General features: G+C 45.4%; 1 protein-coding gene across 4 annotated transcripts in view; it reads left to right on the top strand.

Annotated features, from left to right (window-relative positions):
* Nucleotides 1–17769, top strand: part of CFAP251 (cilia and flagella associated protein 251) — an 81953-nt gene that overhangs the window by 9723 nt on the left and 54461 nt on the right. For all 4 annotated transcript variants that reach the window (XM_058424737.1, XM_058424734.1, XM_058424735.1 and 1 more), the window contains exons 4-7: nt 1312–1452; nt 3812–3921; nt 12097–12208; nt 12453–12533. In XM_058424737.1, the coding sequence (XP_058280720.1) occupies nt 1312–1452; nt 3812–3921; nt 12097–12208; nt 12453–12533 (444 nt within the window). The remainder of the gene's footprint in view (nt 1–1311; nt 1453–3811; nt 3922–12096; nt 12209–12452; nt 12534–17769) is intronic.

Here is a 17769-nt window from a genome sequence, read left to right as displayed (position 1 = left end):
GGAGTGAACAGTGAGCTGAGATCGTGCCACTGCACTCCAGCCTGGCAACAGAGTAAGACTCCGTCCCCCCCGCAAAACCAAAAAAAACACAAAAAACTTTGAACACAAAACTAGTACATAAATAAACTAGTATTGAAGTAAAAGCAGTAGTCAGATTTATTGTACTTATAATTTTTCATTTCATAAAATTTTAATTTTGGGTTTATTCCAGGCAATACAGAATTTTTAATTCTTCTGAAGAGATTTTGTCTCTTCATCCTTTATCCTTCCAGTAGAAATAGTACATAGGGACCAAATACCCAGGTTGAATAATTAATTGCCTTTTTTTTTTTTTTTGAGATGGAGTATCACTGCGTCATCCAGGCTGGAGTGCAGTGGCATGATCTCAGCTCACTGCAACCTCCGCCTCCCAGGTTCAAGTGATTCTCCAGCCTCAGCCTCCTGAGTAGCTGGGAGTAAAGGTGCGTGCCACCACGCCTGGCTAATTTTTGTATTTTTAGTAGAGATGAGGTTTCATCATTTTGGCCAGGCTGGTCTAGAACCCTCAACCTCAGGTGATCCACCCACCTCATCCTCCCAAAGTGCTGGGATTACAGGCATGAGACAGGACTCCCAGCCTATTTGCCTTTCTTATAAAGTTACATAATGACTTCATTGTAACTTGTCTACTCTACACGCTTTTAGAAAGTAAATGGAATTTCACAACATTAGGTGCTCACTGTGTGTCTGGTACTGAACAAAGTCTAGGTCCTGGGGAGTTGAAGAAAAGGAATTTATTTCTGTGTATTGTTGAAGGCTTTCTTTTCTAATGGAGATATAATTAACCCTTTAAATTCACCCTTTAAATTTTTTTTTAAATTGTGGTAAAATACACAGAACATTAACGTTGCCATCTTAACCTTTTTTTCTCACACTGTTGCCTGGGTGGAGCGCGATGGTGTGATCTCGGCTCACTGCAGCCTCCGCCTCCTGGGTTCAAGCGATTCTCCTGCCTCAGCCTCCCAAGTAGCTGAGATTACAGGCATGCATCACCACGCCCAGCTACTTTTTGTATTTCTAATAGAGACAGGGTTTCACCATGTTGGCCAGGTTGGTCTCGAATTCCCGACTTCAGGTGATCCGGCCGCCTCAGCCTCCCAAAGTGCTGGGATTACAGGCATGAGCCACCGCGCCTGGCTGAGGACTTTCTTAAAGTGGTTCCTCTTCGCTGGACTGTTGATGTGAAATCCTTCCCCTCCAGCGAGTTCCTGGAGCCCCAGCTCTGGGCTGAACACGCTGTAATGTCTTGCTGGTTTTGCCCTTGTCTTCCAGACCATGACCTGGTCGTTTGGATGGAACAGTTCTCTTCCTGTTTACTATATTCGAGAGGAAAAGCAGAGAGTTCTTCTGTATGTTTGCGCTCACACTGCGATCATCTACAACGTGTTCAGGAATAATCAATACCACCTCCAGGTATGCAGGGATTTCGTTCCTACAGGCAGGGGAGTTGTCTTTAACTTGTGTGTGGTATTTTGTTTTGTATCTCAAGGGCTGACTTCATTCTATCACTGTCGTATTTTCCCACTCTCCTTGGAACTAAAAGCAATCCTGTCTTTAGAAACACATGGTATTGTTTATTGTCTCTCTGCTCTGTTTCTAATCAGAATCAACTTACAAAACAGCAGTTGATATTAATTTTATAGTGAGAATTTAAAACATCTGTATTTTTTACACTTCTGCAAAAATGTGGACAGCGTAGATCATATCTCCACAGATATAACACAAAGGGCAGCTATTCAGCAGGGTGCCGACCTCACGGACGCTTACACACGTCTCTAGTTTTCAGAGGGCTTTCATCTTATAACTGTACCGAGAAGTGGGTATTCATATACCCATTTTACAGAAGAAGAAACTGAGGCTCAGAGTGGTTTAAGTGACTTGCCCAAGACTGTACTAGTAAACAATGACTCTACATCTCCTGTCTTGAAAGTGTTAAGTAGGTCAGTTGTCCTTTTATCCCTCCCTTCTTTCAGCAGCTTTGTTCATTTTCACCCCTCTGTGAGCCTCCCCCATTTGTCCTTCATGCCTGCCCTCCTCACAGCACTCTGCCTCCTTTGTTCCTGATATTTGGGACCCATTTCATTTTCATCATTTACCTTTCCAAGCATCCTATTCCTTGGTGTCTGACTTTCCACTCGTTGACCTGGTGAACTGTTCCATATCACCCTTTCAGTTGACGTGTGTTGTTACAGGAGCGTCTTTAGCTGATGCCTAGATCAAAAACACCACGAGGTGTTTACCAAGGACCCAGTCAATACTCAGTGTGGTGCCAAGGACTCAAGATATCTGGGTGCAACTTAAGGAATTCACTCTCTAGAAGTCCAGAAATACGCAGGCAGAAATCAGCAGGCAGCTCCCCTTGGAGCTTCATTGAATGCATGGCAGTGAGCAAAGTGGTGATGGCAGAGAGAGAAGGAGAGATTGCTGTGGGCAGGCTCAAATAGTCACGGCGAGCAGGATGCGCAGATGGGCTGGGGTGGAAGGAGGCACGAGTCCAGCCTCACTAGGGCCAGAGGGCTGGGAGTGGCCTTGACCATCCATTTGTTTCACAAATAGTTATAGCTGCTGTGTTTCAGAGTATAGGTCTGTAGTAACGAACAAAATAGATGTATTCCCTGCCCTCATGGAGCTTACAGTCTAGAACAGAGACAGACGTTAAACAAGTGAACACATAAATGATTACAAATTGTAACCATTGCTTGAAAGGAGATGTGAAAACGCTCTAAGGGAGAAAAAATCAGGGTAAGAGAAGACTTAACTTTAGATTGAGTGGGCAGGGATTGAAGAGGTGCTGTTTCCGCTGAGACCTGGAGGATGCGAATGAGCCAGTCGAAGACAGTCTAGGGGAGAACATTCCAAACAGAGGGAACAACAAGTGTTCAGGCCTGTGTGTGGGGCCTGGAAAGAAGGCTGGTGTGGCTGGTGCACCATGAGGGAGACAGAGAAGGAAGGAGGGAAGAGGGGCCATTTCCCAGCAGGGAGTGCTGCCATTTGTGTTTCCAGAAGATTCCTCTCTTGTGTGCACAAAAGGATTGTAAGAAGATAAGAGTGGAAGCAGAGGCCGAGCATGGTGGCACATGCCTGTAATTTCAGCACAGGCCGTGGCCGAGGAGGCTGAGGTGGGTGTATGGCTTGAGCCCAGGAGTTTGAGGCCAGCCTGGGCAACATAGCAAGACCCTTGTCTCTACAAAAAAATGTAAAAATTAGCTGGGCATGGTGGCATGTGCCTGTAGTCCCAGCTACTTGGGAGGCTGAGGTGGGATGATTGCTTGAGCCCAGGAGATCGAGGCTGCAGTGAGCCAAGATTGTGTTGATGCACTCCAGTCTGGGTGGCAGAGTGAGACCCTGTCTCAAACAAACAAAAAGAGTGGGAGTAGAGAGACCAGTGAGGAGCTTTTTGCGCCAGAGCTGCTCCGAGCCCTGAAATGAGCAGTATTCTAGAGAGAAGAGGCTGGCAGCGTGACTCACAGTGGTGGGGGAGGGGAGGGCCCAGATACTTATTCTCCACTTGGGTTGGGAGTTGCCGCATGCCTTGACCTCTAGGAGCCACAGTTCATGTGGGGAGCTTATCTTTCAGGTGTTTAGAGAGAGAGAAAGTTTGAAAATCACACACTAGGAAGTGGAGAAACCCCCAGGAAGGCCAGCGGGAACAGAATTTCCAGCCAGATGAGCGTTGAAAGGAGCTCAGATCTCTCTGCGGGGCCCCGGCCTTTGCTGATAAGGCTGGGCTGCCTCTTGGATGTTTCAAAGTGTTTTCTCTCCATTTCCATAGGGCCATGCCAATATCATCTCCTGCCTCTGCGTCAGTGAAGACAGACGGTGGATTGCCACAGCAGACAAAGGGCCGGACTGCCTGGTGATTATATGGGACTCCTTCACAGGGTAGGCTTTGTGCAGCCACTTCTTTTTTCCCCGAATTTCTGTAGAGTATCTGCCACTGTGTGACAGTGACAGAATGAGTAATACCAGTGCCTAGAAATTTGATTTGTTGGTGTTCCACAGTAGACCGGCTTATGCTGACTCACATTAACCTAGCTCACACAAGCTCAAAGCATAACCCAGATGGCAAATCTGTCATTTACAATGAGAAACATTACTTCTACAAGGACAGATTTTTTAGTGGCTGGTCATGCTGCCTCTTCTGGGCAGTTCTTAATGGTTGCTACCAAGTGTTCCTGTCTATCCCTGCTCCCCGTTCCATACATTTCTTGTTGGATATGTTCGATTTAGATCTGTTTGCCTGCCATGGTTTTAGGTATAGTAATGATGGGAGGCTTTCCAAAGCTGCTGTTTCTCTGCAGTCTCTCTCTAACAACCCACCATTGCCTCCTTTCTTTTATAGTGTAGACAGAGTCTCGCTCCATTGCCCACGCTGGAGTGCGGTGGTGCAATCGTAGCTCATTGCAGCCATGAACTCCCAGGATCAAGCGATTCTCCTGCCTTGGCCTCCTGAGTAGCTGGGACCACAGGTGCATGCAACCATACCTGGCTAACTTATTTTTGTAGAGAGGAAGTCTTGCCATGTTGCCCCGGCTGGTTTTGAACTCCTGGCTTCAAGAGATCCTCCCATCTTGGCCTCTCAAAGCACTGGGATTATAGGCATGAGCCACCTTGCCTAGCCTCTTTTTAAATATTTTATTTTATTGTATTATATTTTTGTAGAGATGGGGTCTTGCTTTGTTTCCGGGCTAGTCTTGAACTCCTGGGCTCAAGCCATCCTCCTGCCTCGGCCTCCCAAAGTGCTGGGATTATAGGCATGAGCCACCGCATCCGATCTCTCTTTCTCTCTTTTTTAAATTAACAGACTTTATTTTTAGAACAGTTTTAGATTTACAGAAGAATTGGGAAGATAGTACTGAGGATTCCCATATACCCCACACCCAGGTTCCCACATGGGTTACATCTTACATTAGTAGGGATCAATTTGCTATAATTCATGAACCAATATTGACACATTATTATCAACAAACATCCAGGATCCCACCCAGGAGACCACATTCGATTTAGCTGTGATGGCTCCTTAGGCTCTGCTCGGCTATGGCAGTTTCTTAGACTTTCCTTGTTTTTTGATGACTGACAGTTTTGAGGAGTACAGGTCAGGGATTTGGTAGGGTCTCCATCTATTGGACTGTGTCTGATGGTTTTCTCATGATAAGTCTACCAGCCTTTTGACACACTCTGGTGTCTAAGAAATGAGTTGCAGTGACCCTCTTAACCTGGGGGTAAAAGGCAGGCTCACTTCAATCAAGCGTCAGATAAACCAGTCCAGGTGGTGAGGGGAGGCTGACAGCCCACAGACTCGCTGGCACTGGAGCTGGGTCCGGAAGGCCAGGGTTCTGTACCCTCCTTGTATCTGCTTCCGTAACTCACTCTCCTCCTTCCCCGGCTGGAGGCAGACTGAATGGAGTCTCTCTGGTATCAAGGTTGTCATCCTGTATTGCCTTTCTTCCTAACTCATAAAATTCACCTTTTCTGGTCCCTTTTCTGATAGTGCATCCAACAAGGAATGGTGGAATTTCTGTGGGCTTGAGCGGTGCTGCTCAAAGTGTAGTCTGGAGGCTGAGCTGATCTGTCAGCTGGTCCTGGGCTATGTTGAACAGAAAGTACAGAAAATGAGAGGGGGCCTTTGGGAACTGTTACAGCAATTTGTTCTTGCTATGGTATTTTTATTTTGTGAAAGTATTTGACCTGGGCTGGGTGCAGTGGCTCATGCACTTTGGGAGCCTCCCAGCACTTTGGGAGGCTGAGGCAGGAGGATCACTTGAGGCCAGGAGTGGGCAACATAGTGAGACTCTGTCTCTACAAAAAATTAAAAGTTAGCCACATGTGGTGGTGCATGCCTGTAGTCCCAGCTACTCAGGAGGCTGAGGCGGGAAGATGGCTTGAGCTTAGGTGTTTGAGGCTGCAGTGAGCCATGATCATGCCATTGCACTCCTGCCAGGGTGACAGAGTAAAATCCTGTCTCAAGAAAAAAAATATGTATTGGTCTGCAGTGGAATAAAAGTTTTTAGAAATATCTTTCATCACAGATAGTTTGCAAAGTGCTGGGCAAGCAGATGCCTAGGCAGTTGGGGGATACTGTGGGGCTGAGCACGCCACCTTGTGTGACAGCCCTCAAGCAGGAGGCCGTCTTATCTGCTGAGGACATTGGGAATGGGGCTGGTAGTTTGGGCTGTGGCATGTGACATGGTGTAATCGATGAGAATGCAGTAGAGGTCCACCAAATGAAGGGAAGGAACTGTAGGGTTTCAGGGAGGGGCCTGGCTGGGGACAAAAAGCATGAGCCTGCAGCAGATGGTGGGTGGGGGAACGTGGTGATGCTTGTCCAGCCATGCTGGTCAGGGTGGGAGTAAGAACAGATAATGTGACTGGTGGTGGCCTGCCTGGATAGGAGAATTGGAAGGGGAGAAGGGAAGGGGCCCAGGGGACTTCAGAGTGACATGAAAGAGCAGGTGGCAGGAGGCAGGTGTGAGTGCGGGCTCTGGCATCCACCTGGGCTTCCATGCCTGCTTGGCCGTGGTCTGCTGTGTGACTTGGAGGCCCAGAGAAGAAAGTGACTTTCCCATTTGTGAAAAAAGAATAATGACGTCTACTGTTTTTTACTTTCCTCGGGCTGCTGTAACAAATTACCTCAGACGATTTACTCTCTTGCAGTTCTGGAGGCCAGAAGTCTGAAACCAAGGTGTCGACAGGGTTGGCTGCTTCTGGGGGCTGTGAGGGAGAATTTGTCCCAGACCTCTCCCCTTGCTTCTGCTGCCTGCGGGTGACCCTTGGTGTCTTTGGCTTGTGGACTCATCCCTCTAATCTCTGCCTCCATCTTCCCGTGACATTCCCACCATGCATCCATCTGTGTCTTCTTGAGGACACTGGGCATTAGATTTGGGGCCCACCCTAGTCCAGCACAACCTCATCTTAACTAACTACATCCACAAAGGCCCTGTGTCCAAATAAGGTCATATTCTGAGGTTCTAGGTGGGCCTGAGTTTGGAGGGGCCACTTAGCTCATTAAACCCAGTGCACAGGATGTTGTGAGGATCACTAGAGCACAGCACCAGGCCATGATAGAGGATCCTAGATGCGTTTTCTTTCTTAACTCCTGGCCTGAGGCAGAGAGCAGTCAGATTCACTGACAAGATTGTTCGGGCCTGGTTGGGTAGGTGGGTGGGGAGGTAAGAGTTCAACAAGTGAGTCCAGTTGCACGAGGAGGTTAGGAAGAAGTTGGGTTGAATGTTCTAGAGTGGGGGACACAGGAACTGCTCTCCCACAGGTGACCAGTGACCTCCAGGGGATCGCATTACCCAACCCTGATCCTCATCTGACTTGACTTCTCTGTGGCATCTAACACTTCATTTCCTGTGGCTTCTCTGATCTCACATCCCTACAATACACGGCCTTTGTGTCTGGCTTCTTTCACTTAGCATTGTGCTTGAAGGTTCATCCGTGGTGTGGCACGTGTCCTTTCTATGGCGGAATCATATTACATTGTATGGATAGACCAAACAATGTATGGCCTTTCATCTGGTTTTTTGTTTTGTTTTTTTGTTTTTGTTTTTGTGAGACAGGGTCTCACTCTGTCACCCAGGCTGGAGTGCAGTGGTGTGATCATGGCTCACTGCAGCCTTGGCCTCCAAAGCTCAAGTGATCCTCCCACCTCAGCTTCCTGAGTAGTTGGGACCACGGGTACATGCCACTGAGCCTGGCTAATTTTTTTTTCTGGTAGAGACAGGGTCCTGCTATGTTGCGCAAGCTGATCTCGAACTCCTAGGCACAAGTGATCCTCCTGCCTTGGCCTCCTGAAATGCTGGGATTACAACTGTGAGCCACTGCGCCCAGCCTCATCTGTTGTTGTTGTTGTTATTGTTGTTATTATTATTATTTTCGAGACAAAGTCTCACTCTGTTGCCCAGGCTGGAGTGCGGTGGCACAATCTCAGCTCACTGCAACTTTTACCCCCTGGGCTCAGATGATCCTCCCATCTCAGCCTCCCAAGTAGCTGGGACCACAGGTGTACACCACCACACCCAGCTAATTTTTTTGTATTTTTTTAATAGAGATGGGGTTTCACCATGTTACTCAGGCTGGTCTCAAATTCCTGGGCTCAAGTGATCTGCCTGACTCAGCCTCCCAAAGTGCTGGGATTACAGGCGTGAGCCACCATGCCTGGCTCATCTGTTTAATTTGTAAAAAAATGATTTTAGTACATTTTAATGGAAAACTGTTAAATTTAATGAAAACCAGGCCAGGCATGGTGGCTCACGCCTGTAATCCCAGCACTTTGGGAGGCCGAGGTGGGTGGATCACTTGAGGTCAGGCGTTCGAGACCAGTCTGGCCAACATGGTGAAACCCCGTCTCTACAAAAACACAAAATACAAAAAAATTAGTCAGGCATAATGGTGCACGCCTGTAATCCCACCTACTTGGGAGGCTGAGACAGAATCGCTTGAACCCAGGAGGCGGAGGTTGCAGTGAGCCGAGATCGTGCCATTGCACTCCAGCCTGGGCGACAGAGTGAGAATTCATCTAAAAAAAAAAAAAAATGAAAACCGATACATTTTCATGGAAAGCACTGGCTGCCGTCTCTGATCTTAGTCTTCTTTCTAGAGGTAATCAATTTGGTGTGTTTCCTTCCAAAACATTTGCTTTTGTTTTAAACACACGTATATGGATAACTTCATGTAGTTTTTCTCCACAACATTGTTGGTGTGATCTTTTCCCAAACAAATCTGATTGTGTTGCCACCCTGATTAAAACCCTTTAGAAACTATCCATTGTCAAATCAACTTACGCTACGGGGGACACGCACCCTGCATTAGGGCCCTGCAGACACTTCCCCCAGAAAGTGAAATGCCCGCTCCGCAGAGCCGTCTGCAGCTGCTACACGCTCTCAGCTGCAAGTAATGGCACATCCCAACTTAACCACAAGGGAAGAGTATTATTAGCTCATGCAGTAGCAGCCTGCAGTCGGCCAGCAGAAGGGTCAGAGTTCTTCAGGTGTGTCTCATCTCTGAAGCCTTTGCTGACCAACACCTTCATCAGACAGAGCTGCCCCGTTACGATGTTGAGCCGCTGTTTTTTCCTTATTTGTGAAACTGTCTCTCTACTAGACATGAAGCAACTTGAGGGCAGTGATTTTTTAAAAAAAATTTCACAGTAAAGCATATCTGTGGTTAATAATGCAAATGCTATGTTAATATGAATTTTATGATATCCCAAGTGATTACTTTGGGACCCAGAAAAGATGATTCAGAGGCTGTTTTGGTTTTAGGATTAATATTCATTTTATTAGTGATAAATTAAAAACTGTAGTTCTTCCTCCAGTTTTTTGTTCAGCTTAATCTTACTCTGTTTATAAATCTAGCATATTTTTGCAATCACCTTTGAGGAGGCTTTGATTAATGTTTGGCCCCAGTTACAAATTTGGTTATTAACTCCTTTTAAACATGTAAAACTGCATTTCAATATTTAAGAGATTTAGTTTCGTTAAGTTTTTTAGTAGTCTGATTAACAAACAAATCCTTCATGGTACTTAAGTAATTACTGCAAATCTAGTAAATTAGACATAAATATGGTAAATCTTAAGTTTCCTTAAGTGTTCTAATATTGTTTATAAACCTATTACGATTTTAATTTAAAATCACAAGTCTAAATCAACTACATATTTTAAATTAGCATCACAAATCTAATCTGGTAGCAACTCTGGTATGTCAAATTCACTTAAACATTACAAATTCCTAAAAAATGAACAAATTGTCTTATCACAAATATGTTAATAATGCAGGTCTGACTGACTTCATCTTCTCTATATTCAATTCCAAGTATCTCCAGGGATAAGATACATTTTCTCACAAAGGACTTCACTGTGTTATTTCCAATCATTTTGGGATTGCCTTCCCAGGTGAATTTTTGGGGCTACTTCTCAGTGGGATGAAGTTTCTCAAGTGACAGAGAACCAGAGAAGTCCTCAGCTGGGACACAGACTTGATGCCAGCCAGTTGGGACCCTGATGTGACATACAGAGATACTGAGGCCTGTTTATCTTCACTGTATCTAGGACTCCATAAACAAACAAAAAAGAACCATGCGGCCCGCATTCCTGGTTTAAGTCGTGCTACCACCCACTTTTCATTCCAGTGGGAATCAGTAGATCTCCCCCAACCCAACCATTACAACTTGCGTCTTCGCTTCCACTGCTTCTGTGCTTTGGCTGTCTTAGATACTTGCATGTCATCTCATTCTGGGTATTTCAAGGTTGTGTTGGAATCATACAGCTCTAAGGTCTTGTCAGTAACACAGTATGGAAGTGTAGGAGCAAAAAATAAAAGTTCCTCCTTACCCAAACCCCATCTTCAGAGGAACCGTTGCTTACAGTTTGGAGTCTATTCCTCCAGAGTTTTTCAATACACACACACACACACACACACACACACACACACACACACACGATTAGGATGATGCGATTGTTTTGCAGTTTGCTTTTTTTCACAAATTTTGGTCACTTTCCCAATCTACCTCATTCTTTTTAAAGGCAGCAAAGTTTTTATTTCTATTTTTTATTTTTATGTGTTTTTTTTTTTTTGAGATGGAGTTTTGCTTTTGTTGCCCAGGCTGGAGTGCAATGGTGTAATCTCGGCTCACTGCAAACTCAGTCTCCTGGGTTCAAGTGATTCTCCTACCTCAGCTTCCCAAGTAGCTGGGATTACAGGTGCCCGCCACCACACCCGGCTAATTTTTTGTATTTTTAGTAGAGATGGGGTTTCACCATGTTGGCCAGGCTGGTCTCGAACTCCTGACCTCAGGTGATCCACCTGCCTTGGCCTCCCAAAGTGCTGGAATTACAGGTGTGAGCCACCATGCCGGCCTTTTTTTTTTTTTTTTTTTTGAGGCAAGATCTTGCTCTATCACCCAGGCTGGAGTGTAGTGGCGTGATCTTGGCTCACTGCAGCCTCAACCTCCTGGACTCAAGCGATCCTCCCACCTCAGCCTCCCAAGTAGTTGGGCCCACAGGTACGTGCCACCACGCCTGGCTAATTTTTCCATTTTTGGTAGAGACAGGGTTTTGCCATGTTGCCTAGGCTGATCTCGAACTCCTTAGCTCAAGCAATCCACCCACCTCAGCCTCCCAAAGTGCTGGGATTACCAGTGTGCAACACTCTGCCCAGCCTAGTTTCTTATCATATGGTTATGCTATAATATCTTTTTAAACAATTCATGTATGGTATATTAAGGGACATTTGTGTTGTTTGATTTTTGCTATTAGAGCAGTACCACGATGACTGTGAATTTTCACTGACCTTTGTTTACTTTTTCCATGATTTCCCTAGGAAAAAGTCGTAAGAGTGGAGTTACTGGGCTGTAGGGTGTATACATTGAAGGTTTTGATAGATACAGCCAAAGTGCTTCTAGAAAAGTGCTGCTCCTTTGCATTCCCACCTATGTAGGAGAGTGCCCGATTCCCTGAGAGCTGGGACGTTGTCCTAGTCATCTTTTCATATTTACATCCTTCCTGCCAGGCACAACCTGGCACAGAATCAGTGCCTGGTACCTAGTGAATGAGAAACTAGAGCTTGTGAAGAGGGCAAACAGCAGGCCCTTGAGTTAGGCTTGACTATTATTGTTGTTGAGGTTAAATTCGCATAACATAAAACTGACCATTTTAAAGCATATGGTTCAGTGACATTTAATACATTTACACTGTTAGGCAACCATCATCTCTATCCAGTTCCAAAACATTTTCACCGCCCCAGAAGGAAACCCTGCACCCATTATCTGTCTCTGTGGGTTTGCCTATTCCGGCCATTTCATACAAGTGGACTCATACACTACGTGCCTTTCGTGCCTGGCTTCTTTCACTCAGCATCGTTTCCAAGGCTCATCTGTGTCATAGCATGCGTCACTGCTTCATTCCCTTTTATGACTCAAAAAGATTCCACTGTATGGATAGACCACATTTTGTTCTGTTTTGGAGAGGTTTGGGCTGAGCTCAGATCTGCCCTGGGCCTCTCTGGGAAGCCAGGGAGACCTCAGCAAGTGTTGCCCCCCCTTGTCCTGTTTTGCAGTATTCCTGTGCACACAATATTTGACAGCTGCCCTGAAGGGAACGGCATCAGGGCCATGGCCATGACCCACGACGCCAAGTATCTGGCAACCATCTCAGATGCTGAAGTCCAGGTAAAGGCCCTGGCTCTTTGGGTCAGCATCAGCGAGCTGGCCGACCTGTCCAGCGTGTCCCCGTGGGCAGCTCTGTTCAGGCTGCGTGATGTCTGTGATATTCTCAAAAGACCAGACTCCACAGCACAGAGTCTGGGCCTCTGTCCTTAGTTACTTGAAGTTTTGGGGTCACCACAAGAGGTGTAAGTTACTTCAGCAGACTTCACAGACCTTCTCATGCCCCTCTCTCTACTGTCACCTACAGAAGGTATGCATCTGGAAGTGGACTTTGGCAGTGGAAACGCCAGCATGCACTCTCGAACTCCCCACAGAATATGGTGTTCAGGTGAGTTCAACTGGAGCCTGTAAACATCAATCTAAAGTTATACAGGTGCCAGGCCAGGCTGGGTGTGGTGGCTCACACCTGTAATCCCAGAACTTTGGGAGGCTGAGGTGGGTTATCACTTGAGGTCAGGAGTTCAAGGCCAGCCTGGCCAACACGGTGAAACCCTGTCTGTACTAAAAATACAAAAATTCCTTGGGCGTGATGGCGCATGCCTATAGTCCCAGCTACTTGGAAGACCGAGGCATGAGAATTGCTTGAACCTGGGAGGCAGAGGTTGCAGTGAGCCGAGATTGCGCCACTGCACTCCAGCCTGGGTGACAAAGTGAGACTCTGTCTCAAAAAAACAAAAACAAAGTTCTACTGATGTCAGGCCAAAACCTACTTTTTGTTTCAGTAGAGGTGTGTTATGTTACAGTAGAGTGTTTTTTTTTTTGAGACAGAGTTTCGCTCTTGTTGCTCAGGCTGGAGTCTGGAGTGCAATGGCACGATCTCGGCTCAACATAGCCTCCGCCTCCCAGGTTCAAGCGATTCTCCTGCCTCAGCCTCCCGAGTAGTTAGGATTACAGGCATGCGCCACCATGCCTGGCTAATTTTGTATTTTTTTAGTAGAGATGGGTTTTCTCCATGTTGGTCAGGCTGGTCTTGAACTCCCGACCGCAGGTGATCTCCCCACCTCAGCCTCCCAAAATGTTGGGATTACAGGCGTGAGCCACTGCGCCCGGCCTCAGTAGTGCTTTTAAAACCCTTTCATTTCCTGATCTCATTTTACTTGAATATAATAGCTAATATTTTTCAAGCACTTATGTTCCAGAGTCTGCTAAATTCTTTACTTACATTATCTCACATAATCCATGCAAACATGCTAGCAAAAAAGATATTAATATCTGTGGAATACTACCATTAATTATTAAATAATTTGTCTAAAATCACCCACCTGGCCGTCATTCTTATTCTAGAAGTGTTCTCTTAACTACTTCGAACCTTGTAAAACTAACTCTGAGGAGTATAGGGAGTTATTATTATTGCTCTCAACTTACATGAGGTGACTTGCCAAGGACACCCAGAAAGTTTCTATCAGGTCTCCTTATTTCCTGGGTCACTGCTCCCTGCTTTTGTGACTTGTCATATTCATCCTTGCATGCTTCATTTGTCATATATTTATTGAGTACCTGTTCTGTGCCAGGCACTGTGATAAGTACATGACTGACTTGCAGGATCTAAAACCCAGACAGAGGGTTTGGGTGACTAGACTCAGCCAGGGAAATATGGTTATGCAGCCATATGTCCATCTTCTTTCCTTTCCCCACAACGTTCCTCTTGCCCCTAAAAAATTTTTTCTTACTCCTTAAGGTTGTGCTAACACAGTAGCCACCAACCATATGTGGCTATTTAGGATGGATTTTTCTATTGCTGCAAAAAACACCATTGGGGTTTTGATAGCAATTGCGTTGAATCTGTAGATCACTTTGGGTGGTATCATCATCTTCACAGTGTTGTCTTCCAATCCATGAGCATGGGATGCCTTGCCGTTTATTTATGTCTTCTTTAATTTCTTTCAGGAATGTTTTGTAATTTCCAGAGTTCAAGTCTTCACCTCCTGGTTAAATTTATTCCTAAGGATTTTGTGGTTTTTTGATGCTATTATAAATGGATTTGTTTTCTTAATTTCCATTTTAGATTGTTCATTGCTAGTGTATAAAAAGGCAGCTGATTTTTGTATGTTGATTTTGTACCTTGCAACCTTGCTGAGTACACATGGTGATTTAAATTTAAAATAATTAAAATGAAAAAAATCTTCTTTGAGACAGGGTCTCACTGTTGTCCAGGCTGGAGAGCAGTGGTGCAATCTCAGCTCACTGCAGCCTCTGCCTCCTGAGCTCAAGCAGTCCTCCTACCTTAGCTTCCTGAGTAGCTGGGACTACAGTTGCACACTATCACGCCCAGCTAATTTTTAAATTTTTTACAGAGACAGAGTTTTGCCATGTTGGCCAGGCTGGTCTCCAACTCCTAGGCTCAAGCCATCCACCCGCCTCAGCCTCCCAGAGTGTTGGGATTACAGGTGTGAGCCACCACACCTGGCCCTCTTCTTCTTTTTGCTATGCTTTCTTCTTGGGTATTGTCATCTATTCCCAAGGCTATTTACTTCCAAGACATCCTGAAATCTTTCCTCTCCTTTCCACCTCTGTTGCCACCATCCTCGTCCAGGCCACAGTCACCTCTACTGCATTATCTGGCCCGCTGGTCTCTCTGTGTTCACTCTTGCTTCACTCTCTAACAGTCTTCCCACAGCAGTCAGACTGTTTTGTTGTTGTTGTTGTTGTTGTTTTCTTTTCTTTTCTTTTTTTTTGAGACGGAGTCTCATTCTGTTGCCCAGGCTGGAGTGCAGTGGCATGATCTTGGTTCACTGCAACCTCTGCCTCCTGAGTTCAAGCGATTCTCCTGCCTCAGCCTCCTGGGTAGCTGGGACTACAGGCACGTGCCACCATGCCTGGCTAATTTTTTGTATTTTTAGTACAGATGGGGTATCACCATGTTAGCCAGGGTGGTCTCGATCTCCTGACATCATGATCCGCCTGCCTTGGCCTCCCAAAGTGCTGGGATTACAGGCGTGAGCCACCGCGCCTGGCCAGAGTGTTATTTTTATTTTTCATTTTTAATTATTTATTTATTTATTTATTTTTGAGACGGAGTCTTGCTCTGTCACCCAGGCTGGAGTGCAGTGGTGCGATCTCGGCTCACCACAAGTTTTGCCTCCTGGTTTCACGCCATTCTCCTGCCTCAGCCTCCTGAGTAGCTGGGACTATAGACGCCCACCACCACGCCCAGCTAATTTTTTTGTATTTTTAGTAGAGATGGCGTTTCACCGTGTTAGCCAGGATGGTCTCGATCTCCTGACCTTGTGATCTGCCCGTCTCGGCCTTCCAAAGTGCTGGGATTACAGGCGTGAGCCACCGTGCCTGGCCATATTTTTAAATACTTAAAATATTACATCACTCCTGTACTTAAAATCCTTCAGTGACTTCTCATTGTCCTCAGAATAACATTAAAATTCCATGACATGTGACCTCCAAGGTGTGATCTGATCCCTCCATCCATCTCCTAACGTCTACCATCCTGATTATTGTTTGTCAGTTTGCATTTTCCAGAATTTCATGTATAGTAAATGGACTCCATTTGCAGAGAGCTTTGGTTTCTTTCACTCAGTTTTGTTGTTGCACGTTATCAGTAGCGTATTCCTTTTTATTGTTGAATAGTAGTGCATTGAATAGGTATGTAACTGTTTATTAATTCACCATTAATGGACATTGGGTTGTTTCCTGGTTGTGGCTATTGAAAATAAAGCTGCTGTGAATGTTCATGGACAAGTCTTTATTTTCGAAGGAGATTTTCCTTTTGGTATAGAATTCTAGAGTGGTAGTATTTTCTTTCAGCACTTCATATCTTCAAGGATGTGATTCTGTTGTCTTCTGGTTTCTACCATTTCTGTTGAAGTCAGCTGTCAATCCCTATTTTGAATGTTGTGTCTCTCTCTCCTTGGCCCCCAGCTGCTCTTACAGATTTTTCCCTTGGTTTTCAGTAGGATTTTTGTTTTGTTTTGTTTTGTTCTGTTTTTGAGACAGGGTCTCACTCCATCACCTAGGCTGAAGTTCAGTGGCACAGGTCACCGCTCATTGCAGCCTTGACCTCTTAGGCTCAAGTGATTTTCCCACGTCAGCCTCCCAGGTAGCACCATCACACCTGGCTATTTTTTTTTTTTTTTTTTGTAGAGATGCGGTCTCGCTGTGTTGCCCAGGCTGGTCCCAAACTCCTGGGCTCAAGTGACCTTCCTACCTCAGTCTCCCAAGGTGCAGGGATTATAGGCGTGAGCCACTGCTGCACCAGCCCCAGCAGCTTTTCAGTGATTTGTCTATGTGGAAGTGGGTATGTTGTTGATTTTTGTAAAGCTTATCCTTTAGGATTTCTTGAACCTGAGATGTTATATTTCTTCTCAGTTTTGGAAAATTCTCAGCCATTACCTCTTTACACATTTCTTCTGCCACATTCTTTCTTTATTCTCCTTCTGGGGCTCCAATTACACATATGTTAGACCTTTTCTGGTCTTGTCCCACTGGTCTTTTATTTTCTTTTCTGTATTTTCTATCCTTTCATCTGTTTCTGCTTCAGTCTGGATGTTTTCTACTATAATTTGTCTTCCTTTCCTGCTGACTAGTTCTTTCTTTGGCTATATCTAAATTTCTGTTAAACAATTGAGCAAAGTTTTGAATCATTTTTTTCAGGTCTAGAATTTCCATTTGATTCTTTTTTAAGTAGAGCTATCTGCTGAGATTCTCCGTTTTGTCCTCTACTTTCCTGCATGTTAATCCAGTGATTGTCACATCTGTGTCTAATAACCCCAGTACTCGGATCTCCTGTGGCTTCTTTCTGCCAATTGCTTTTTCCCCTTGGTTTTCAGTCATTTGGATGGGTCTTTTATCTTTTCTTTTTTTTTTTTTTTAGATGGGCTCTTGTTCTGTTGCCCAGGCTGGTCTTGAACTCCTGGCCTCAAGCGATCCTCCTGCCTCAGCCTTGCAAAGTGCTGGGATTCCAGGCATACACCACAGCGCCTGGCCTGGATGTATCTCTTTAATATGCCTGGCTATTTCTTACTGAATGCCTGATGTTGTGTTTTTTAAAGTGTAGAAATAAATTTGAGGCTTGAGATGACTTCGTCCAAAGAAGACTGACTTCTGCTTATTAAAGGCACTTAGCAGAGTGGTCAGCTTAATCTAATCAGAGCTTGAGGTCGTTTGAGGCTGATTTTCAGGCTTTGTTAAGTCTGCCTCATGCACTTGCTTTTGCCAGTTCCTTACCCTACCCAGGCTTTTGTGCTGTTCTGATATGAATTATCAAACACTGGCATTAGTAGTTTATACTCCTGTGGTATGTAACATTCATAAAATGTTCAGAAAATGATAGGTAAGGAATAGGCGTGGAGATGGGGTGGAAATGGCAGAAATGGAACTTAAAAAGCTTTTCTCCAGCCTGTCCCTCAGTGCTGTCTCCTGTAGCCCTTCTCCCCAGGCTGTAGCCACCCACCTCCCATGCACATTTCAAACACATACCCCATGGCTCCCCAGGAAGAGCTTGCTTTGTTGTTCTTGCTGTGACTGTTTGGTTTCTGTATTTAAACTTTCCCTCACTTCCATAGTTTCTGCAGGGTTGGTTTTTGGGAAGGGAGCCAGCAGCCCATGCTATT

The sequence above is a fragment of the Hylobates moloch genome, unplaced genomic scaffold (genome assembly GCF_009828535.3).
Source record: "Hylobates moloch isolate HMO894 unplaced genomic scaffold, HMol_V3 SCAFFOLD_12, whole genome shotgun sequence".
NCBI lineage: Eukaryota > Metazoa > Chordata > Mammalia > Primates > Hylobatidae > Hylobates > Hylobates moloch.
The sequence above is the reverse complement of the archived record's forward strand: the minus strand, read 5'-3'. Positions and strand labels throughout refer to the sequence as shown.